General features: G+C 44.9%; 1 protein-coding gene across 10 annotated transcripts in view; it reads right to left on the bottom strand.

Annotated features, from left to right (window-relative positions):
- Positions 1–25,352, bottom strand: part of SOX5 (SRY-box transcription factor 5) — a 783,822-nt gene that overhangs the window by 53,272 nt on the left and 705,198 nt on the right. For all 10 annotated transcript variants that reach the window (XM_082238845.1, XM_082238846.1, XM_082238847.1 and 7 more), the window contains one exon: positions 3,999–4,173. In XM_082238845.1, coding sequence (XP_082094971.1) covers positions 3,999–4,173 — 175 coding nt within the window. The remainder of the gene's footprint in view (positions 1–3,998; positions 4,174–25,352) is intronic.

Genomic DNA, 25,352 nt, shown 5'->3' with positions numbered 1-25,352 from the left:
GATTTATTGGGGGAGGTCTTGGGATCTGAACACGCAACACCTCAAAATCCCCTCAGGATGTGCAGAGAAGGGAGTCCTGCTTTGCAGAACAATCACAAATTGATCTTTGAGACCATCATAGGACATTTCAGGAGGAGTAGGAGTAGCCATTTAGAGCTATTAGTTGTACCAAAGGCAAAGTCTTGATAGGGATGCTTTAAATTCCACCAAGGTGGAGCTGCTGTTGGCAGGTGGTTTGCCAATTTTTGGAGACAGTGCTGCATTTGTTTCTGATGGGGTTTCACTTCTGAAACTTCGCTTTAGGGTGCATGTGTAGGAAGCCCAAGCAGGCTACCAAAACATCACCTAAGGCTGGTGTGATAGATATGGCCTCAGCCAGCCTGGTCAGTTTATGGATCACTATTTTGGCTCTTTGGATCACTATGATGAATTGTATGCGAGGGTGCCATTGAAGATGGTTCAGAAACTTCAGGTAAAACAAAATATGGCAGCTAAGTCACAAACTGAGCTTAGGAACATGCAGGGAAACATGGCAATCTTAAAAATGCTACTAAGATGTTCCTCAAAGACTCTTTTCCAGATTCTGTGTTTGGAAGTGAAGCCAGTGATGATCAGTGGCAGGAATGTGCCGACTCTCAAATGCTGTACCTAGAGAGGCTCAAGTCTGATTATTTTTGGCACCAGGTGATAAGATATTTCTTTTTGCCCGGGCATTTTTGTTTCTGAGCTTTGACAGATTTGACTTTAAAGGAGAACTGAATCAAGTTTCTGCCTCATTCTGCTTCTAACCATCTCTTCCTGATTGTAACTCAAACAGCAACCTGGCAGCAGCCAGAGATTTCCCAAACTTAAAGGAAAGAAGAAGAAGAAGAAGAAGAAGAAGAAGAAGAAGAAGAAGAAGAAGAAGAAGAAGATGACCAGGCTCCATTATCCTAGCCGGCACGCACCACGATCCCCTTCAGTAACCTCAAAAAGTCCCTTTCTATATCTGTCTCACAAAGATATACGGTGGCGAAGCCCATGTCATTAACAATAACTTAAATATGTTATCTTTTGGTCCACAGTTTCCCATGGTTTATTAATGGTATAACACATTAATTCTCCTTACAAGAGTGACCTTTACAACTCCAGTCATCCTCACAGCTTTTATCCAATTACATTATCACTCATTACAGGTACAGCCTTTCAAAATCTACATTTCACTGAAAGGGAGGGAGGGAAATGGCAAGGATTCCAAATGCAGGGAGGAGACCAGAAAGTGGGAAGGAAAAGATTTTATCTGGAAAATTAAGAAGTGCGTGCAGCTACTCCGAGGCTCGTTGAACAAGCTTAAAAGTGCCTTTGAACGTTGGATGGGGGGGGGAGTATGTCTGGACTGCAGTTGTGTGTGGCATCCCAACAGCTCTCCTGGTACCCTCACCCAATGGCACCAGTGTGCACCCAGTGCCCCATCAAATGTGGCATTCTGCCACAGGGAATTTCATTAGCGCAAGCAGTTTCTGAGCTCTGGGCGCAGTACTGTGCCTAAGATTTCAGATTAAAACTGCAGACTAGAAGGAAAGGAGGACCTTTTTCTCTGCCTCCCCACTTCCAGCTACTCTGTAAAGAGTGGAGAAGATTCCCTCTTAAGAATATTAGGGGGCTGGGCAGGGGAAGGACTACTAGACCATGTGAAAAATGAACATAATATTTTAGCTGCAGTCCATTCATTTTCAGCTTTGTATTCTTGTTATATTAAAAAAGTGTGCCTTTACATTCCATGCTTGTCTTTGTCCATGGAGTTTTCTTGGCAGGGATACTGGAGTGGCTTGCCGGTTCCTGCTCCAGGTGGATCACGTTTGGTCAAAACTCTCCACTGTGACCAGTCCATCATGGGTGGCCCTGCACGGCATAGCTCATAGCTTCTCTGAGTTATATAAGCCCCTTTGCCACGGCAAGGCAGTGATCCATGAAGGGCATCTTAAAAAGCAGAGACATCACCTTGTCAACAAAGGTCCGTAAAATTAAAGCTATGGTTTTCCCAGTAGTGATGTATGGAAGTGAGAGCTGGACCATAAAGAAGGCTGATGGCTGAAGAATTGATGCTTTTGAATTATGGTGCTGGAGGAGACTCTTGAGAGTCCCATGGACTGCAAGAAGATCAAACCTCTCCATTCTGAAGGAAATCAGCCCTGAGTGCTTACTGGAAGGACAGATTGTGAAGCTGAGGCTCCAATACTTTGGCCACCTCATGAGAAGAGAAGACTCCCTGGAAAAGACCCTGATGTTGGGAAAGATGGAGGGCACAAGGAGAAGGGGATGACAGAGGACGAGATGGTTGGACAGTGTTCTTGAAGCTACCAGCATGAGTTTGACCAAATTGCGGGAGGCAGGGGAAGACAGGAGTGCCTGGCGTGCTCTGGTCCATGGGGTCATGAAGAGTCGGACATGACTAAACAACTAAACAACAACAACAACAGATATTCAATTGTTGCACCCATATCCTAGGTTTAAGGTGCCAGCTCCTAGCTTTCATATCCCAGTTTCTAACATCGTATGCACCAGAGTAAACATTTCCCTTGATGCACACGAGGAGGGATATATCAAAACCAGGAACGCTTTTTTATTATTAGAGGAAATGTGCTGCGGACTATGGTGGGACTGCCTTTGAAGACGCTCAGAAGCTTCAACTGGTTCAAAATGTAGCAGCCAGACTTTTGTCCTGTGAGAGGTGTTCTATTACTCTCCTACCTAGCTAGATCTGTTGCTATTTCAATGCCCGGCCTTTACCACCCTGCAGAGTCTGGAAATAGTATACGTTAGGGAAGCTCCTACTGCCAGAATTGGTGTGAAATTTTAAAAACAACAATAATAAAGAGAATAGATAACGGAGGGGCTGAAAACATTGCCGAATGTCACTGTCCCCCACAAACACTCAGTTGGGCACCATCCTTTTTTCCCCTTGGCCCCCTTCCCCTGCAAATTTTGAAGCCAAAATTTTTCAAAGGAGAACTTTCAGCCCAGTCATAGAAACTCGCTTCCTTTTTCTAAATGAGAGCTTAAAATTAAGGACCCACATTAATCCTTGAGGAGGTTAGGTTCTCCGAGGTTTCTTTGGCAGAGGTTATTCCTCTGATCTCACAAGAGTCCTGCATTAAAATAGCTGCACTGGTTGCCAATTCTTTCCCACACTGAATTCAAGGTGCTCTTGGTTAGTGTTTAAAGCCCTAAATGACTCAGCCCCCCCAAAGCTTTCCCTGGAGATTAGACTAGATGACCCACAGGACCCCTTCCAATTCTACAACTCTATGAGTCTATGACCCTCTAGGGTGTTAAGATCAGCACTGGCCCTCTTTGTTGCTGCACTGCACTCATAAACTCTGGGTGGCAGCAGCCTGGAAGAGGGCATTCTATTCGGCAGCCCCTAAGTTGTGGAACTTCCCCCACTTAATAATAAACAAACAAATGACATCTTCCTTATACACCTTTCAACAAATGCTGAAGATGTACCTCTTTACCCTGGCTTTTGATACTTGAAATGTATTTATTTTTTAGGATCCCCTCTCCCTCCATATCTGTGACTGTAAATTGTTTTGAAATGTTTTCAGAGTGGTGCTTTAATGGTTGTAACCCACCCTGGGACATTAGGGTGAAGGATGAGATCTTCATCATCACCACCATCAGATCTATTTTTCCAGAAGAAGAGGTGCCGGAACTCACCATGAACACCTCTATTAATAATAATAATAATAATAATAATAATAATAATAATAATAATAATTTTATTATTCATACCCCGCCCATCTGGCTGGGTTTCCCCAGCCACTCTGGGCGGCTCCCAACAGAGGACTAAAAACAGAATAAAACTTCAAACATTAAAAAAAACTTCCCTTCTCTTATAATGGCAATAGTGCCCACCTGAGAGGTGCCAGAACTAAGTTCTAGTGGGGGGAAAAAGTCTTGATAATCATAATCACCACCTGTGCTCCTCTCTGAAAAGTAAAAGGAAGAGAACTTACCTATTGTGTTGACTCTGGCCGAAGGACTGGCTAATGTTGCTGGTATAGATTTGAGTGAGCTGCTCCCGCTGTTTATTCTCAAGGGCGGCATGTGAGGAGAGGTGGGTGATGTGGGAGACTTGCTGTCTGCTGTCTTGGGTTTTGCCGAGAGGTTCAATGGCTGGGCCACGTCGTCCTAAAATGGGCATAAGAAGACCGAGCAGGTGAGACAGGCCATACTGGTGCGACTTCAGGCATATATAATGAAGGCGCCAGGCAAACCTCCCTGGGGAGAGAATTACACAAATGGGGAGCCACAGCAGAAAAGGCCCGTTCTCATGTTGCCGCCCTCCGGACCTCTTGTAGGGGAGGCACATGAAGAAGGGAACATCAGATGATGTTCACAGGGTTGCGGTCGGTTCCTTATGTGGAACAGTTGAAGGAGCTGGCTGTGTTTGGCCTGGAAAAGAGGAGACGTCCATATTATAGACATCTTCAAATATCTCAAGGGTTGTCACATAGAAGCTGGAGCAAGCTTGTTTTCTCCTGCTCTGGAGGGTAGGACTCAAACCAAAGGAGATTCCAACTAAACATCACAAAGGACTTTCTGATAGCAAAAACAGTCAGAAAGCTGTTCGACAGTGGAACAGACTCCCTTCCTTAGAGGCTTTTAAGCCGAGGTTGGATGGTTATCTGTCATTGATGCTTTAGCTGAGAGTCCTGCACTGCATGCCAAGCTCCTTCAAGTGCTCCTCATAAGGCTTGGTTTCCAGACCCTGGGTCATCTTGGTGGTCCCCCTTTGCACATGTTCCACTTGTCAACATCCTTCTTAAATTGTGGTGCCCAGAATTGGACATAGTATTCCAAGTGTGGTCTGACCAAGGCAGAATAGAGTGGGACTACAGTGGTGCCCCGCAAGATGAATGCCTCGCAAGACGGAAAACCCGCTAGACGAAAGGGTTTTCCATTTTTGAGCTGCTTTGCAAGACGATTTTCCCTATGGGCTTGCTTTGCAAGACGAAAACGTCTTGCGAGTGTTCCGATTTTTTTTTTGCTTTACCCCCCTTTTTCTAAGCCGCTAATCCGCTAAGCCTTTAATAGCCACTAAACCGCTAATAGCGCTAATCCGCTAAGCCGCTAATAGGGTTGCTTCGCAAGACGAAAAAACCGCTAGACGAAGAGACTCGCGGAACGGATTAATTTCGTCTTGCGAGGCACCACTGTATTTTACTTCCCTTGATATGGGCACCACGCTTCTGTTGATGCAGCCTAGAATACCATTCCCCTTTTTTGCTGCTGCATCACACTGTTAACTCATGTTAAGCTTGTAGTCCACTAAGACTCTTAGTCCCCCGCCTTATATTTTTGCATCTGGTTCTTCCTGCCTAAGTGCAGAACCTTACATTTGTCCCTATTGAACTTCATTTTATTAGCAGGGGACCAGTTCTCCAATCTCTTAGAGCAGACGATGTTATTTATACCCCCCCCTTTAAAAATAAATAATACAAACATTGCCGTGATGAAAAACAAAATGTGATCATGAATGACGATGGTTCCAGATTGCTAACCAAACATGCCTTTCTTTGCAGAAAGCAAAGAACACCCCCTGAACACACAAATTATAATAATTTGTACATTAAGCAGAAAGATTGCCAGCAAGGCCTCTTAAGCAAACATTTCCTTGCTGCTAGAGTAGATTTGGCCGAGCTTAGAAATGTAATTGAGATTTCGGCCTTGGCCACTGTTACCATCTTACTGCACACTCTGTCACTTTCGTGAAGTCAGTGAGGCTCAAGCCACACTGGAAACTTGAGTCAGGGATCTGGCCGGCACATCCGGCAGAATGACGTGGCAAAGTTCTAAGGATGCAGCCTAGACTGTGCCATTTCAGATGACAGATAGGAAAAGCCACAACTTTGAAGAAACAAACCCCCTCCCCCCGCAAATAGAAAAATAGCTCCAAAGGGAATGCTTGGGGCTACAGCCTTTGTGACTAATGCGCAATACAGTGGTACCTCTGGTTACAAACTTAATTCATTCAGGAGGTCCGTTCTTAACCTGAAACCATTCTTAACCCGAGGTACTACTTCCAGGTTAGCGGAGTCTGTAACTCAAAGTGTTTGTAACCTGAGGTGTTTGTAAGCCGAGGTACCACTGTATATTAGCTTTAGGATTTTGAGGTGGGTGGGCAGCTGGGTGGAGCAATAAAAATGAGCACCCCTTGTCCTCAATTTAAGGGTCACTGTCTACTTGGCCACCTAAGGGTTCTGCCACCTCGTGATGGGGTCTGAAACACCACTGTGAGGAATGAAAACCAGAGCAACGAACCCAGATCTCATTGGAATTTGAGGGTTTCGAAGCAAGGCATTCTGTCTATCTCCACTGCCAACATGGCTAAAAAGAGCTTGCAAAGCGGTGGTGGTGGTGGGGCTACAGACTACATTGCTGCAAGTGGAAAGTGCAACTTAAGAGGACTTTGCATTGTGCACCATCTGACTGGGTGGGGGTGGGGGCTGGGGGCAGCAAAGCTGGAATGACCTGGCAGAAGCAGAGGAGAGGCTGCTCTGCCAAAGAGGCTTTTCCTGACCTCTGGGAACACATCCTTTGCGTACTGCAGCCTATTTAAATGACCTTGATGGCAAGAAATCACAGCCAAAGCGTGAGAGATGCAAGGAGCCACAGAGGGAGGTTTTTTAAAACAACAACAACAACAACAACAAAAGAAGAAGAAATAATAATAATAATAATAATGCACCCTTACTGCTTTAGAAACAAAGCCCCAGACCTACTCCCTCCCCATCCCCAGCCAGTTTACCCCCTCCCTTTATTTTCTTTCCCCTTTCATAGAGATCTTCATTTCATCATAAATGCACAATACGGTGAATTTCCTGGCACATCTGGGCCCATAGACAATCGTGCCATTGTCGTTTACTGAACAATACCGCCAGTCACTGGCTTATCTACTGAGTCGCTAGCTTATCCCAAAAACGTCTGACCAGTAAATATATCCATAATGGACGTCCAGCGGCAACTGGCACACACAAAAGTCAGACCTTCCCCATCACTGCCTCCAGAGACGGCAGTTGTACAGACAGAGAGAGAGAGAGAGAAAGAGAGAGACAGACAAACAGAGATTGGCAGTTCTCTTCCTCCTGCTCCCTTCCTCTTATCCCATAAGCAGTTCTGAAACTACCAGCTGCGGTTATAGAAGTGGAGAGGTAAAGGCAGTTGTGAAATACATTGTGTAAATGAATTATGCTGCTGATATTATCCTCCCTGATGAAATAATTGTATTAAATTAAGCAGGGATGCTCACATGACAGGATGGCGGAATTAGATAATTCTCCTCCGCAACACCAGCACACACACACACACACACACACACACACACACGTGTGCACAGACACACACACTGATACTTCCTCCCTGCTCCCCCCATCCCAGCCTGCCTGTCTCAAATTCTGATTAAGAATAATGCTTCTCTTTCTCTCAAGAAGGGAATTTATGCATCTGCAGAGACACATAGAAATGAAAGAAAGTGGGGGGAGGGGGAGAGAGACACACAGGGGATGGACAGACACCAAAGTCGTAAATTTTAGCTAAGACAGTGAAAAATGTGAGTGATCTCCCCCCTGCTTCCTCCCATCCCTTCTAAAACCCGGGAACAGAATCATCCTGAAATTATAATTGTTTCTGCAACTTGTTGCTGGGCAAAACACTTTTCTGATGCTGGTACTCCACCAAGCCACTCAGTGAAGAATACGTTTTCCAGCTCCCACGTGGAGGAATAGATGGCAGCTGAGAATTAAAACATAAAAGATGACTTGTTGGATCGGGCCAACTGGATGCTTCTGGAAAGGTTTGCAAGCGAAGTAGAACGGCACTCGTATACAGCAACCAGAGGTATTCTGCACGTGGACACAGAAGCTGCATCCCACTGTCATGGCTAAAATAGCCAGTGACCCTCTGTGTGTTTGTCCACTCCTTTTGAAAAGCAACCTAAGCCAGTGACAATCAGCGTACAATCGTGGCAGAGAGGACTCTTCCCCACTGTTTATGCTGAGTGGATGTGTACTGGTTAAGCGTGCCAGACTAGGACTGGGGTGACCATGAAACTTACTGGGTGACCTTGGACTAGTCACAACTGCTCATTCCTGCATTGCAAGACACTGGAGTAGATGACCCCCAGGTCTACGACTCTATGAACCTGCTTCACCAGACTGCTGTGAGGACAAAACTGGGAGGAGGGAATTTCCTCCCAGTCCTGAGCCCCTTAGATGAAAAGCATCTTATAAATGTAAAAAAATAAAATGAAGTTTACCATATTGTTTGGTAAACTTCCCAAACCGATCTACTACCTGGCAAAGTTTCTTTCAGTCCTGAGGAACACCAAAGCTTGCACACCATTTCATAACAGCCTGGTTGGCCTTAATAAAGGTACTGATTTTCATTATTTTTTACCGGCATGCCCATCTTTACTCTTTAAATATCCCCCCAAGCCACCCTGACTGCATTTCTCTGCGCTTTTGCTTTTCACTTATTTAGCGTCCTCGCCTTTCCATTCCGCAATTTCCACAACTTTACTTCGCACAACACTGGAAGATGGGAGTTCCTGGGCGTATTGAGCTGTTTGCCATTATGCCAGCTCTGGAGATATGACTTAATCATCCTGCTTTTTGCACAGAATTCGCCCCCCCTCCCCTGTCTGCAGCTGGCTGTCGGACAAACAACAAATGCTACTTTTATTTCTCTGTTTCAGGTCACCTCCCGCTTCCCTGCTCCCCTCCTTCCTCATCCTCTTTTGTCTTCTTTACCATGATGCCTTGCTGCTTCAATGAAAATATGGCATCCGGTTACAATGACCTGCTTGCCTGCCCAGAAACCCTCGGCTTTTATGCCTGTCTATTCCATATGCTGTTTTGCTGAGATAGCGAGCCGGTGTGCTGTTTCCCCAATGCATCTGGCACCGTGGTTTGTCTGTGTTTTACACACAATTCATCAAGAGGAGGGGAAGAGGGAAGAGGGATGGCAGAACAAAATCTTCCAGCGCATTTCCTCAGCACGGCAGCCGAGCAATCTTGAGACCTGGAGCTGCGGAGACCTCCCTGCACTTACGCACACAGGGGTAACAGTGACCCACCATGACCCTGAGGCATGCCACCTGTTCCACTGTTCTGTATTAGCATTTAGCATTTTTTTGCTTAGCAAGATTTATATACTCCTTAATTGAGCAAATATATGGGTGTAGAATATTCATTTAAAACAGCAATAAAAACAAACCGTGAGAATACAGTAGAAATAAAACCAACACATGTTAAAAAAACACAAGATGAATATAATAAAATTAAATATCTGTGTAGGCTTGCCTAAACAAAATACAGTGGTATCTCGGGTTACATACGCTTCAGGTTACAGACTCCGCTAACCCAGAAATATTTCCTTGGGTTAAGAACTTTGCTTCAGGATGAGAAGAGAAATCGTGCCCCGGCCGCGCAGCGACAGCAGCAGGAGGCCCCATTAGCTAAAGTGGTCTTCAGGTTAAGAACAGTTTCAGGTTAAGAACGGACCTCCGGAACGAATTAAGTACTTAACCTGAGGTACCACTGTACTTATAGACTTGTAGAGTTGGAAGGGACCCTGAGGGTCATCTAGTCCAACCCCCTCCAGTGCAGGAATGTCAACATGCGGTCGCTCATACAATTTTAAACCATACCAGATCCTGCTTAGCTTTGCAAATGTGCTAGCAGTTTTATTGCTGTACCGCTCAGAGGACCTTTCAAAAACATTCCCACTAAGCTAAACACAGTCTACCAGGGACTAGGTAAGCTTCCTGTTTTTGGTATCCATTGAGGAATAAATCCCTGGCAGGATATAGTACATAGGAACAGTGGCCGGCGTGATGGGGCAGTGCCAGAGTCAGTGCAGCGCAAATGCACTGGCAGAGCCAATTTGGTGTTCTAGTCCCGGCATACGCACCAGGCTGACCTCGCTGCTGCCTCTCCTCTCCTCTTCACCCCTCTCTCTCCAATAAGCAGCAGTGACTCACCTGTCAGGCCAGGTAAATGCCACCCCACCCCCCGCATCGCGCACGACGGAGGGCTAGTAAGCATGGGGGCTCATGCATTTGGCAAGTGTTCCGAAGTACCAAAAATACCCCCCAATGGGAAGTTCTTTTCAACCTCAGTGGAAAAATTTAAAACATGTATGAAGCTTTGGCTCTATAGTCGGCCAAAGAGACCATCAACTCCTCTCCTTTTGCAAACTGGCCACCACTGCTTTTGTGGTTTATTATATGGCTCCGCCAGATAACTGGCAACCCCTAATAACTAGAGCATTGTTCAGCTAGATTTCCCACACCACGGTTGTTTGGTTTCAATCCTAGCCCCCACTCCCAGTTCTCCATAAATAGGTTCAGGCTAGCTGCTAAACAGGAAATGAGTGTCTTAGCTACAGATCAGCAGGGATCAACACAGCATCTGCAAATCCCTCAGGGAGGCCAGGAGCCAATTTCTTACTTTGCCTCGAACAATACACAGTGTTTCATGAGAGGCAAGAGAAAGGCTGAGAAATCGTGTTGGAACTAGAGGGAGATTCCCCCTTCATCAAAAGCAGCACTTCTTCTCAATATCCCTCCCCGTTGAATAGGCAGCATTTGGGATGAATAACAGTAATTGACAAAGCTCTTTATCAACACTCATTAAATTAACTCTCAGTGAAACATCCTTATCCCTACATTGCAAATAAAGGCGACCCCAGGTGTCTGGCTCACTGAGTGACTTTCTCCCTTGCCACAATGGAAATAAATTGCAACGTCAGAGAACATGAGATACTATCGGGAGGGTCAGATGGAACAAGACAGGTGCAGCTAAAGAATATACAGAATGCAATGAACGCTGGGAAGATTTTCTCATGGGTGTTTCAGCAAAGGGCTGGATAAGTTGGCCTCTGGAGGTTTTCTCCTCAATACGTGTCTTTAGGAGGCAGTGGCCAAAGGCAGAGATCATATGAATATAACAAATAAAGGCTTTGTTACTGGGTTTTAGAGTTAATCTAACCCTGACCAGGATGCGGGTGGTGCTGTGGGTTAAATCACAGAACCTAGGACTTGCCGATCAGAAGGTCGGCAGTTCAAATCCCCGCGACGGGGTGAGCTCCCGTTGCTCGGTCCCTGCTCCTGCCAACCTAGCAGTTCGAAAGCACGTCAAAGTGCAAGTAGATAAATAGGTACCACTCCGGCAGGAAGGTAAACGGTGTTTTCGTGCGCTGCTCTGGTTCGCCAGAAGCGGCTTAGTCATGCTGGCCACATGACCCGGAAGCTGTACGCCGGCTCCCTCGGCCAATAAAGCGAGATGAGTGCCGCAACACCAGAGTTGGCCATGACTGGACCTAATAGTCAGGGGTACCTTTACCTTTAACCCTGACCAGGACCACACCTGTAATATACAGCAGAGCACTGAAGCTAATTTCCATGGTGGTTTATTTTCAACTGCCTTTTTAGGGTATTCCGATAGGCATTACTTTATTATTTCATCTGAGATAACTTGACTTATGGTACCGCACCCTACACAGTGGTGGCCCCCAAACAGGGCATTCTCTGTTATAGCCCCTGATGCCTCAACCTCTAACATACCAGGCCAAGTTCTAGGTGCTGCTATTAGTACATAAAGCCCATAACAGCTTGGGACCAACTTGTCTGCGGGATCGCTTCACACAATATACGCCCACTCAACACCTTCAACCTGTGGAACTGACACTGTGGCAGATGTCACCTAATATTTCTCCTGCCTTACTGATATCAAGGAGAAACTTTCATGATATACTCTCTTTGTTGCCTGTTTAAAACATTTTTGTTTAGGCAAACTCATCCAGGCATGTAGAAGTTACATGGCTTTCTTTTGAGCTACTGTTGATTCTAATATCTTCTGAATATTTTAGATACCTGCCTTTTTAAAAAAATCAGTGATTTCACAGTTTTGTTTTATATCTTCGTAAACTTCGTAGAAGTCTTCTTAGGCAGCATATAATTTTTGTTAAACAAATACGTGAACCACCAGCTGCTTCAGGCATCTTGTAAAGACTTATCTTTTTGCCTAGACTTTCCCTGATCCAGAAAATCAGAACCTTGTTTTATGCATTTGAATTCCAAGAATTTCTGTTTCTATATGCTTTTACACAACGGTTTCATTGTTTTTATGATGTATTTTTTTTTAACAGTCTTGCTTTTCTGTTGCACACCGCTTAAGAGACTTGTAAAATATTAAGCAGCTTATAAATACTTCCAGATAAAAAGGAACAAATAAACCATTCCTCCCAGAAGATGTAGTGATGCCTTCAAAAGAGATTTAGTCAGGTTCATGACTACTCCATGTGGAGGAGTGATGCTGAATTCATATCCAGACAAAATACTTCCTACAGACATCTGGTTGGCCACTGTGAGAACAGGATGCTGAACTATGGTGGGCTATTGGTCTAAGGCTGCAGGATTCTTTTTATATACTGTATTTTTCAATGTATAAGACAATGTTTTTTGCTAAAAAAAATTGGGGTCGTCTTATACATGGATGTGAATGCACACGGGTTTAGGCACTGGCTCTGGCGGCCTGGGCTCGGGTTTGGGCTCTTGAAATATGGCAACCCTAACTTTGGGTGACCTCTGCCCAACGTTTGATGTTTAAAATACTGGCTTCTTAATTTTGAGTTCAAAAAAACAGGGGGCTTCTTATATATGGGGGCATCTTATACATGGAAAAATGCAGTATTTAAAGAGTGCACCAGTAATACGGGGATACTTCTGGAAATAATAGCTTATTTTCCTGTTAGTACTGAGCTGGGAAAGGACTAGAGTGCAGAAAGAATAAGAAACAAAGGTCCTCAAAATAGGAAGTAGCCTTCTGCTGACTCAGCCCATTCGCCCACCTGGCTCAATACTGTGTCTACACTGATTAGTAGTGGCTCTTCTGGATTTCAACAAGGAGTCTTTCCCAGCCCTACTCTGGAGATGCCAGGGGTTTAACTTTGGACCTTCTGCATTCAGGGCAGTTCCTTTGCCACTGAGCCCTTCACAATGCTAGGCATGAGAACCCGGGAGGGGTGGGGGAACGAGCAAGGGCCCCAAAAGACGCTCAACGGCACACTATTAAATGAAACAGAATCAAGGAAACAGAAGCCATGCTGATCAAAGTCTACCACCTTTCTCCGCTGCAGATGACGCCTACGCTGAAAGCATCCCATCAAAACTCATTGATATGAAAACAAATTAGGCACAGACCCCTTGTCCTGCTGTGGCCGTATGAAAGAGAGGAAATAAAATAAAATAAATAAATAAAGGGGGGTGAACCTGCAACTGAGTCAAAGGAGCTTTAAAGAAACAAAAAAATCAAAGAACTTGGACACCCCACAGAGAAGAGATACCTCTTCAAAACCCACCTGGATTTCTTCTGACATTCGCTCTCTCTCTCTGTCTCTCTGATGCCTACATAGACTTACGTACCAATGCACATATGCCCTGCAGAACATACATAGTTGAAGGCATTTGTGGGTCTTGGATGAAACAAGTCCGCTTTTTATTCCTTCCCCACCCACTCTAGTTAAAGCCGACTATGTCAGCCTGATCCTAGGCTCCTTTGCTCAGAAGTTAACTCCTGCTGAGTTCAGTGGGTCTCGGTGGGGTGTTAGGGAACGGGTGGTACTTCTGGTGAGGGGGGCACCCCACCTGTGGCTCCTAGAAGCCATCAGCATGTGACAGGTGCCACACCCCAGGAAATGGCTTTCACTGGCCAGGTGAGGATAAGCTGATGGGTCTCAAACCCTCAGTGAGCCAGGGACATTCCCTGCAAGTAAAGGCAGGCTTCTGCGGGTTGAGTGGACAAGACCAATCGTGGGTCCAATGGTCAAGAAGGTCAGATGGGGCTCCTCAACCTGGAGAGGTAGCCCATCTAGTAGAAGAAAAACCTCCACTGCCTTGCAGCTATTTGTGAGAGAAAGGCGTCGGGAGTAAACCCCGAGGAAGAATTTGTACCTGCTGCCTTGTGGGACATCTTCAGAAGAAAAGGCTCAGGAGTGAACCCTTAAAATTCTGCAGATGTTTCATTATCTACTTCCAATTTCATGTTAGGTAAAATGTCGCTGTCAACTCTGTTCAGCTTAAATGAGATTGCCTGCTCTCGCATATCAGTTCCGTGGTTTGATAGCACCTCTTTCTCAGCACTGTTAAATGTTTACCCACCTAGTCCTTACTGTTAACAAGTGGAAACATGGACACTTGAGGAAGCATTAAGAATTCCTTTGCCCATAACCCCCTGATCCCATAGTGTCTCTCTGTAGAACTCAGTTCCTGGTAAATCGGTGTTAGCCAATGTAGCACTACTCTAGATCTTGTGGACTCCAGCTCCCATCCGCTCCAACCAATTTGGTCAATGGTCAGGGATGAGGAGAGTTGTTGTCTACAACATCTGGAGGGCACTGCATAGACTTCCCCTGTAACAAATGAATAAGGAATCTGTTATTCTAGGTTTCTAGAATAACTTATAAGAGCTCACACTGAAAATCCATTTTGGCTGTACCACCCAAAGTTTTGATGTACAGATGAAGTCCCATATACCATTTGGTACTGGGGAATGCCTCACCTCCACATTGCAATGGCAAGTTCCATTCAATTACACATCTGTTTTTCATTGTTTCATGCCGGTTCATTTCCACATCAGGGTGTTGTTGTTGTTAATAGACAGAGAAGTGCATGAAGAAAATTGCTATTAAACATTAAATTTGACCGTATTTTGCATATTTCTTGACCTTTCAAACATATTTGTGGATGTATTTTCTTGGAGCATGGACATTTTGGGCATTTTAAACACTTCTGTTTGCGTTTCCTGAGGTGAGAACTGCGCCACAAAACTCAGAGAAGTGTGATAGCTGACAGATTGTCTGCAATGCATTTTGTACTTTAGTTTAGGCGATGTGGAAAGTTTGGTTTGCTATGAACAAAATCCTTGAGCATCCCTAGCTGCAGCAGAGAATTTCTGAACACTGAAAAGAACAGCCAAGTGAGCAGATCGCACCACCAAATACATATTTTATATCAGCAATCAAGAGCCCTTTCTCTTTCTTCTCTCTCAGGAGCTTCCCAATTCCTTTCTTCAAGTACGAGCATGTTTGAACTCGCGACATTGAGAAGAAAGAAAAGCATGTTTAAAAAGGAGTGGAGTGACATATTGAGTCATCACATCACTCTTCTGTGTTTCAGAGGGCCTAGGTGCATGGTGCTCAGACCCAACAGACAGCATTCAACCCATGCTCTACTTCAAGCTCACTGTTGTCAGCATACATGGAGTACTTATCATGCCTCTGCAAGTGCCTGATGCTATCTGGTTGCGGTCCTGTTCTGAAAGCCAATCAGTGTGCACCAACAGTGGTCAAATGACCACATTTCCACATCCAGTGCCATAGAGGAAGCTCAACCAACATGGTCTGAGTGCTTTTCAACCATCACATCAGTACTCTGCTGCGTTGTGTAGGGCATCCCGGAAAGACTTGCATAACATGCCTCTCTTGATACTGTAGAATACATAAGACAGTGCTTCTTTGTCTAAAAATTATAAACAAAGTCCCCCCCAAAAGAGCAACCGTCTATAAAAACCACAACAACATATGCCTACGGTTCATCTATGATTTTCAGGACTCGAGAAAATCTTGACTTAAGAACACTTCCAAATGCATTTCCATCACTCAAGACAGAAGACATTCACCTCCCAGAAACTTTAAAGAAGCGAAATATGGAAAGCAGGAGGAAGATGCAAGAGACCTCGAGGAGGAGAGACCTTTAATCCTCCTCCTGGCTTGACCAAAGGGCTCCATGACCCACTCCAAGACGGCTGAATTGTGTCAGAAGCTAGCTGACAGCTATTTTTTGATGATCGCCTTTTATTTTAATGATAACCCCAATGCAAACATTAAGATTGTCATTGTCTTACTGGCAATGTCCTAAGGGGGCCTGATGTCTTTTGAGAGACAGAGAGAGAGGGGGAGAGAACCCATAAAACTCTCCAACGCTTGATATACAGTGCCACTTAAGGGCAGTTTTATGCCAGATGGAGTAACCTAGGTTTTCACCTTTCAGCTATTCAAAGCTTTGTGATTTCAGGATTGCCACCTTTTAACCCTGCATATTATGGAAGGCTTGTTTAATAGTAATTTCTTCTGCTCAGCAAAGTCCGGGCATGCTTGTTATGCCACCTTCACTAAACTACACTTTCTCAAGATTCTTTGACAGAGGGAACCATGACAGTTAATACTGGGTAAAACCAAAATTAGTGGATGTCCCATGGTTCTGGCATTATAACAAAAGGAGAAATCCATATCTCTCTCCACTATCTCCCCATCATGCAAAATATTATACACTTCTGTCTCGACCCTCCTTGTCTTTTCATTCTAGATGAAAAACCACAACCATTGCAACCTTCTCTCATACGGTTGTGGTTCCACTTCTTTTGTCATTTTGGTCATCCAAAATGCGGTTTGACAGTAGTCAGTGGGATTTGTAAGACAAGGAGAGGACTGATAAAAAATTGGGAGAGAGTGATTATGCACAAGCTTAAGTACAATGAACAAGCAATTTCTTTTTTTTTTAAAAAAAGCCATGGCTCTGTGGTTTCCATTTTTCTCTTATGTGGAAGCTCCAAGCTGCTTATCATAATTCAATCAAATATAGCTGGCAATTGGCTCTATAGCCAATATTTGATTATCTGGCTATATAACTTACAGGCCAGAAACTTCTCACTCATTTAGGAGTTGTTTGGTTGTTTTACTTAACTGTTGCTCAATATTAGAGTGAACCAAGTACCCCTGATATTCTAGTAATTTGTAATCTTCGTGAGTCTTCGTTTCCCCTGAATTTGTCATTTTGCATCATTCTGTTGGCTCCTCCTTTTCACTGTCTGCATTTTGAATTTTATTTCAAAATAGGATTCCATTTAAACTGTAAAAAGAAAACAAACTGGCCACAGGTACATGATTAATGGATAAAAGGTGACGTTTACTAGAACGTTTAAAAGAACATAATTTCTGCACACTGCTTTCCTACATCCGGCATAATGTGCTTACGGCGGCACTTTCCTCCATCCATCCATCCCACTTTTGACATGTGTCCCCCCCCCCATTCTGTAAAATATTTGTAAGTAGCGTGGGGTATGAAGAGGAGGGGAAGAATCTTCAAAGATACTTTAGGGAGCCTTTTGTGCCAGTTTTTCCATGGATATGTCATGTTGAGTCTCATCTGTCACTACCACTCCAGTGGTGTCATATTTGCACAAAATCACGTAATGCAACAGGACTGACAGATGCGTGATGCGCCTTGTCGTTTTGCTGCATGTCAGCTGGAAGGCTGCGCGAACCTATTTGTTATCTATCTGTTACCCCCTCGCCTCTATCCAGAACTCTGCTGCCAAAACCGTTTGCCTGACTTACTGTCCCTGCAGTGCCCTTCCTTCCTATTCCCAGTGCTGACTTCCCATCTCCTTTGGTATGCAGAAGAAGCTCTTTCTTCCTTACCTTTCACGGATTCATAGAATTGTAGAGTTGGAAGGGACCCTTAAGGTCATCCAGTCCAACCCCCTGCAAGGCAATGGCCTTGCCTTCTCATCTTTCTCTTTGCACATGCACTTACTTACTTACTTACTTACTTCTTACTTAACTGATCGATAGGCCACTTAATATAAAAAGAAGCTGGAAGTGGTTTACAAAAGGAGGAATTCCAAGGAGTCTTTAAGCAGATTGCTCCATCTGTCCTTAACTCCCCAAGTGCACTGTTCCAGAGGTAAAATGAAAATGCATATAAACACACATATTAGTGGAAATGATGTACATAAATGCATTACATCTGTGGCAAATGCTTTGCAAAAAAAATGGGTATATTACGAAAAATGGCACACATATACACACGTGTGTGTATCGGAACAAATCTGCACTAAAATGCTGGTGATTTTTAGGATTTTTTAAAATAAAAAACCCACAAAGTTGTGGAAAGCCATTTCCGACCTTGGGAGGAGAGGGGGTTGCGGGTTACCCCCTCCCACACACGCGGGGGCTGGCCTTTTGCCCCCGCAAGATCCAGGGAATCCCCGGGCATGCCCGCGACCCTGCCCGCCAATCGGCGGGCTGGGGAGGTGTGGCCTAGCATACTTAAGGCCAGGTACGCCCGGGGACCGCCCTCTTTCCCCTTGCCAGCTGAGCGGTTTTCCCATCCCACCCACCCTTAGGCTTAGCTAGCTATGACCTTGCTATGGACTCTGGTTGGTCGCCGCAAGGGGCCTGGTAGGAATTTTTCCAATTTGGCGCACTGTCAGCCTTTTGGTTTTTTCGCCTACCTCGTAGCAAACGTCACAACTTCTGCAGTATTGGCGGTTAGGCATTGGCAGGGGTTCATTGTTATGCAAATGAATGGGGGGGGAGGAAGTGCCATCACCTTCCCCCAAGGAAAGGGTAGTCTGGTAGAGGACTCCGGGAGCGTTGCCTTGTCCGAAACCTAGGGAGGTAAGGGCCTCCGGCACGCCCCCGAGCGGTGACACCCGTCGGGATCCTAGTTGGCGTACTTCAACAGGACTCCCACGGCTTGTGGGAGTAGGAGCCGGGTAGGAGCCAATGCCTAAGGCCAATACCTTTCAATTCTGTAATCAGTAAAGTTGTGGCCTTTTTATGCCCATTAACCTTAAATAATGTGTCCAGTGTCTTCATTTCACATGGGGGAGGGGACTTGCCACGCAAATGAACTTAAGAGTGAAAAAATGAGAAACTGAAATCAGCAGGTTCATCTGTCCCTAACAGTTACGCAATAATTTTTCAACACTCTCCCTCTCTTGCCTCCAATAAGGTAAGCTGGGGAAAAGCTGGCTGTCAGGTCAATTTTAAATTTGGTAGGTTTTGGGGGACCATCAAAAGGCAACATGTTCTGAATTATTTAAATATATAGCCCCAGAGCACTTTAGGTCATCTCCAGCTAGTGATTAGGTAGATGCCAAGGAGTTTGACCTGAAATGAAATTTCACATCGATCTGAAATTAGGAGAGATTTCAGAATCTGAATTCAACATTCGAAATTTTCAGAGAGGTTCAAGTTCCACTTTTGGATTCAGCTTTGATGAATGCTTTAAAGTTGCTTAAATCCCAATGCTCGACTGATTAATTTAAAGCTAAATATCTGCATGTGAATTCAACAGTTTTACAACCGGTATTATCCCCTCACCCCACAAAACACTTGCTGCATCGAACTACATTCACACTTGACCTATGTTTCGGAAATGCTGGAGAAAATTACAAAACTAGAAACTCTTACATTTGTATCCTTGCATGCAAAGTTGAGGTGGGGGAAATTGCACTGGGGGCTTTCTTTTTCTTTATACCCCAGACTCATTTCTGCTCTGCAAAGAGTTAAGATTGCTGGGAAAGGACAAACAACAACCTGCCCATCCATTTTGTTTCAGATTTCATTCGGCCCCTACAGTTACAATTTTATGACCCAGTTAGGAATTTCTGGCCAGCTGGATGCAACAACACTATTTGCTATCCTAATGGCTATAAACATTGTGAGGGTTTGGCTTGTTGTCCAATATATAAGCTATAAAATGATATTCTTCCTCTGTTTGCTTTATGCACAAAATTGTGCTTGAATGCCCAATATTTCTCTCTCTCTCTCTCTCTCTCTCTCTCTCTCTCTCTCTCTCTCTCACTGAAGACTGTACCTCAAACTAAACTCTGGCTTCCAGTAACAGGGAAACATGTAGAAACATAGAATCTGGATTGGAACAGGGGGCTTTACATGCCACAGGGGCAGTGGCGTAGCGTGGGGGGTGCAGGGGGGCCCGGCCCCACCGGGCGCAACATCTGGGGGTTAGGGTTAGGGGGCGCAAATCCACGGGTTAGGGGGCGCAAATCCACGGGTTAGGGGGCACAAATTACTTGCCTTGCCCCGGGTGCTGACAACCCACGCTACGCCACTGCACAGGGGCAGCAACCTCGTGCCCATAGGTTGCTTGTAGCCCTTCAGAGCTCTTTATCTGGCTCTTGGGATCCTTCCCAGACCACACCCTTGTCTGGCCTTGCTCCATGTCCTCCTTGAATGCTTTTGCCAGAATGGAATTTGCTCTTGAATTGTGATGACGCCTCTTCCTTGACTGACTGGAAGATGGTGAGATGTGTGTGCATGAATTGGGTCACTTCCCCTGCCTCTGGAGACATGATCTGCACCTCTTTTGGACCCCACCATTTGCCCTGGACCCCACAGAGCCCTGATACTCCCATACAAAAAAGGATTTCCCAAAGCCATCACTTCAGAATCTTTGAAGTACAATTTTGCTAACAAGATCCTCTCTGTGCAATGATCATTGGGAGTGGGGATAGCTTAGTCATTGGAGCATGAGACTCTTAATCTCAGGGTCGTGGGTCTGAACCCCTCACTGGGCAAAAGATTCCTGCATTGCAGGGGATTGGACGAGATGACTTTAGGGGTCCCTTCCAACTCTACAATTCTATGGTTCTAAGCATTCTCCACTGCGAAGCTCTCCTGTCTGTCTGTTTGTCTGTCTCCTGTTCACAGCTTCCAAAGCATGCAATCCTTTCCGGGCTGTTTCTGCTCAAGTCAAAAGGCTGATGCATCTTTTACCATCCACAGCTCTGTCTGGTGAACAGATAAACTGAGATAATGAGGGATTAAACCACCCCACCCTCTTTGCTTAAAGATCCAATCCAATGTTTGAGAGGGTTTTGCACCCAAAGGAGAGAAAAACTTCGCATGCCCTGGTGGTTGGCATTGTTTACAGCTTGCCTAAACCACCATTTATTCTCCTTGTTGCAATTCCCGGGTGCTACTGCTGAGCAAATAGTAGCGTTGCTACCCAGGAGTAACTGAAAAGAACAGCAGCAGCAAAAATTGATCTGAACAATCTGTGTGCTGTAGACATTTGATGGGGATGCAACTGTGACTTGGGCAAAAGTCTGGGGTCGTAATGAGGTTAAAAGGAAAGCCGACGGGAATTGGTGGCTCTTGCTACATTTCACAATGAACCGGCCCTGGATTTTTCAATGGCTTCAGACAATGCACAGTGCCTTGTTGAGCAGCAAGAGATGTTTAGTGAACATCCTAAGGAGCTGTGGAAACTCACAGGGGACCATAGCCATATTGAGAGAAGGAGCCATAAAAGGCTTGATTTTGATGTACAACAGGTAGATAAATGCCACCTGCATTTATGTAAGGTTAAAATATACAGAAGGATAATTTCACACAATACAGGGAAACAAGAAAGCGGCCTTGTTCCTGTACTATGTGCAACTAAACATGGCCCCAAGTTTATTGATCTCAATGGGAGATAGTGCACGCAGCTATTAAAAAAACAACAACCACCACTCCCCCATCCTACGGATACATCTATCATTGCTGCAAAGTAAACAACTTAGACTGTGAACACAAGGCCTGCATTTTCTGCCTCGGTATCAGTGTGTGGGGTTTTTCAGGCACAATTCACAATGTTGTTTAGGATTGGGGTGAGCGTGCTTGAAGAACTGCTTTATCTCGTAGGAAATAAGAGTGATATTGAAGACCTGCTTTTGAAGGCCCTCTGTCGGGAGCCCCTGCTGCCTGATATTAGACAGGTGGTGATGGAGAAAGAAGCCCGGAGGGCCTTTGCAGTGGTAGCAAGCTGTTGATAGAACCCTGTCCCCAGAAAAGTTTGTGCTGAAGCTGAATGGAGATGCCCACCACTAATGCTGTGAGTCCATAGGCCTTGAAGGTCTAGACATCCACATTCACTCTGGTATACTGTGATTCAAGAAGACTATCTGCTATGCAGTAATACATGAAAGGGCCTTCTTGATACTGGTGCCCATATTATGGTGCTGTCCTCTGTCAGGTTCAACTGACCCAGACCCTGATGGGTTTTACAGTAAAAAAAGTCCCTTATTCATCCAGGCTTCTGGTTAAACTGGTTTTTGGTGGAGATGGACATGGGCCCCTGTATGGGTGAGCCTACATAATTTTCTCTTTCTGAAACAATAAGTGAACTGAAACACACTTGTCTTTTGTAATTTGCATTTCCCTGAATTTTGCAACGTGGTTCCCCAGCCACATAATCTGAACAAATTTGCATATACTGGGTGAAAAACCATATACTAATGAAAAATATCAAATGGGAATGCATTATAGTGTGGGAAATTTGTTTTGCAAAAAAAGAAAAAAAGGCACAGCTACATACGAAAATGTGCGCATCAGGAGAAATTCGCACTAAGACACTGGCTAATTTTCACAAGGACTTTTATAAAAAGAATTCCAAAGAGATGTGGAAATGTGGCATCTGTACTTAAGATTGAAAAAAGGTGAGAAACTAAGAAGAACCAGACTTGTCTGGTCTAACCCGTCCCTAATTGCACCCCACGGTGCGATTAATGAAGAGCAAGCTAGAGATTTCTTAAATAAAATAAAAATGAGGGCAAGTGGAGTTGAACGCTGAGGTTCATATCTGCAGGGAAATAAGTAGTGGAAGCACAGAAGGTGCCAAGCAATTCTGCTCAGTCCAACATCAAACAACTGGTGAGGACCACTGATAAACAGTTTGCCAAGATGGTGGCTGCCAAGGTCTTAAGAGGTTCCAGTGATGTGCTCAAGTCTTACGTAGATTTAAAGGATGATCCTTGGCAGCTTCCCACCAATCATTCTCAGCACTTTTAGGGCCAACAGTTGCTCCATCTGCTGCTGAGGCTGACTTTGAACAATCCTTGCCGAAAAGCAGTGGAGCGATAACTCTTGAAGTTATCCTCTACGGAATAAAAACACCTCTCTCTCTCTCTCCTCCAAGAACCCAACCCTTGTCGTAGCTTCAGGTGAAGCTACTACCCTCTCCAAGAAAACTTGAACAATTCCTGCCTCTCCCCACACATTGTGCCAGCACAAATAAGGGCCTGCAGATGGGTTCTCAGCAAAACAACAGCTTCTTGAAGGTCATTTGAAGGGGGAGGGGAAGGGAAGGAACCTTGAACAGTTCCTGGGTGGAAAAATTTGGCTTACTGAGATTTTAATGAAATTTCCTCCGTCACAAAGGAACACAAAGATTCTCCAACAAATTTACGACAGGGCGAAGAAAGAACTTTAAGATTCCAGATTGGTCTTTGCAGGAGAACAGCTGAAACAGATCAGTGACCTGAAGTGCACTGTAATTCTGTAAAATCCTTTATCAATCACATTACATTTCACACACGTTATTATCTTCCCTGGGTTTGCAGAGAAGGGAATCCCTTTGCACATCTACATTCAAAGTGTGTGTGTGTGTGTGTGTGTGTGTGTGAGAGAGAGAGAGAGAGAGAGAGAGATTTGTTATGTTAAAATGGTAAGATCCATTTTAATTTGTTTTTATTGTATTGCATTTTTCATACCATCGGGCAACACAATTTATTGTCATAGCTGTCAACTTTCCCCTTTTCTTGCGAGGAATCCTATTCGGAATAAGGGAAATTTCCTTTAAAAAAGGGGAAACGTTGACAGCTATGTTTATTGTATCAAAATCCCCATGTCTCCTCTAGGACCCCATTTAGGGTAACCAAAATGACCAAAGAGTTGAAGGAACTTTCATACTAGGAAAGGTTAAATCAATTGGAGGGACATGATAGAAGTATATAGGATTATGCACGATATAGAGAAGGTTTATAGGGAGTAGCTTTTCTCCCACTTTCAGGGGTTATCCAATGATTTTGAATGTTGGGAGATTCAGGAAGCACTTCTTGACATTGCATGTAGTCATGCTGTGCAATTTGCTACTATGGAACATGGTAACGGCCACCAACTTGGATGACTTTAAAAGGGGATTAGACAAATTCATGGAGGGTGAGGACCTCACCATGCCTATTTTACTTCCAGTTTCAGTGGCACTATGACTCTGAATACCAGTTGCTGAACAACACGAGCAGAAGCATGGAATTCAACATATGTCCTATTTGTGGACTTCCCAGAGACATCTCGTTGGTCACTGCAGGGATGGGATGCTGGAATAGTGATGGACCTTTGGTCCAATGCAGCAGAGTCCATTTTACTCTCCTTCCTCAGAGGTTTTTAAGCAGAAGCTGGATGGTCACCTGTCAGGGATGATTCAGCTGAGATTCCTGCATTGCAGTGGACTAGATGACACTCGGGACCCCTTCCAACTCCACAATTCTATAATTCTGGCCTCATCACTGTCAAGCCATAAGTGGCTATGCTCAAATCCAGCTCTTCCAGCTCATGGTCCTGAGGTCACTGACACATTAGTTTTCTATCTGCAGGGAATTCTTCCACATGGAAGAGGAGTCAACCACACGACCCCCCCCCCACCCACAGTCTGAGGGGGTAGAGCCAAAACACAGATTTCCCACCTCAGTGGGAACTAGAGCTGAGTGGCTGGTAATAATAATAATAAGAATATTTAATTTATATCCCGACCTCCCCAGCCGAAGCCGGGCTCAGAGTGGCTAACAACAGTAAAAGTAACACAGTTTACATAAAATCACAATCCATTAATTGAAATTCTAAAAACAGTTCGTTCTAAAATCAATTCTGAATCAAATTAATGGCAACCATTGGGCTAGAGTTCTATGAGGATTATGAGGATTACCAGAGGAGGGGGTCAGGCTGTGTCTTGGCCAAAGGCCTGGTGGAACAGCTCTGTCTTGCAGGCCCTGCGGAAAAATGTCAAGTCCCGCAGGGCCCTAGTTTCTTGTGACAGAGCGTTCCACCAGATCGGGGCCACGGCCGAAAAAGCCCTGGCTCTGGTTGAGGCCAGCCTAACCTCCCTGTGGCCCAGGATCTCCAAGATGTTTTTATTTGAAGACCGTAAGGTCCTCCAAGGGACATACCAGGAGAGGCAGTCCAGTAGGTACAAGGGTAATATTCTCCTGGTAAGGGTAACTCCCTCCTTCACGTTATTTACCCACACAACTTCATATACATGTACTGACAACCATTCCAGTGAATTGATTTGACTGGCCTTCCATCTGCAGGCAGAAAGAACGGTTGCATGCAAAAATGTCCCATGTTCAATCTCTCTCTGGCATCTCCAGGTAGGACTGTGAGAGACCCCTGCCTGAGACCCCTGGAGAACTACTGCTGCTGGTGGTCACTACTGAGCTAAATGGACCCCCAAAGGCCTGGATTGGTAGAAGGGAGCTTCTTTTGCCCCTGCCCCCTTTCCCCTGCTCCCATCACCTCTTTCTTCTGGGCGTCTGATAACTGCCACCAGAAAATACTCCTTTCAGATCACTTTGTATTATAAATAATTGTGCTGCCATGTTTCAGTTCCGAGCTCAGAACTGCACTCACCCAAACTCCACAGGCAGATCAGGTGACCTTTCTCCAATTCAACTAACTCT

Source organism: Podarcis vaucheri, assembly GCF_965113315.1.
Source record: "Podarcis vaucheri genome assembly, chromosome: 10".
Taxonomy (NCBI): Eukaryota; Metazoa; Chordata; class Lepidosauria; order Squamata; family Lacertidae; genus Podarcis; species Podarcis vaucheri.
This window is presented reverse-complemented; position numbering and strand designations above follow the sequence as displayed.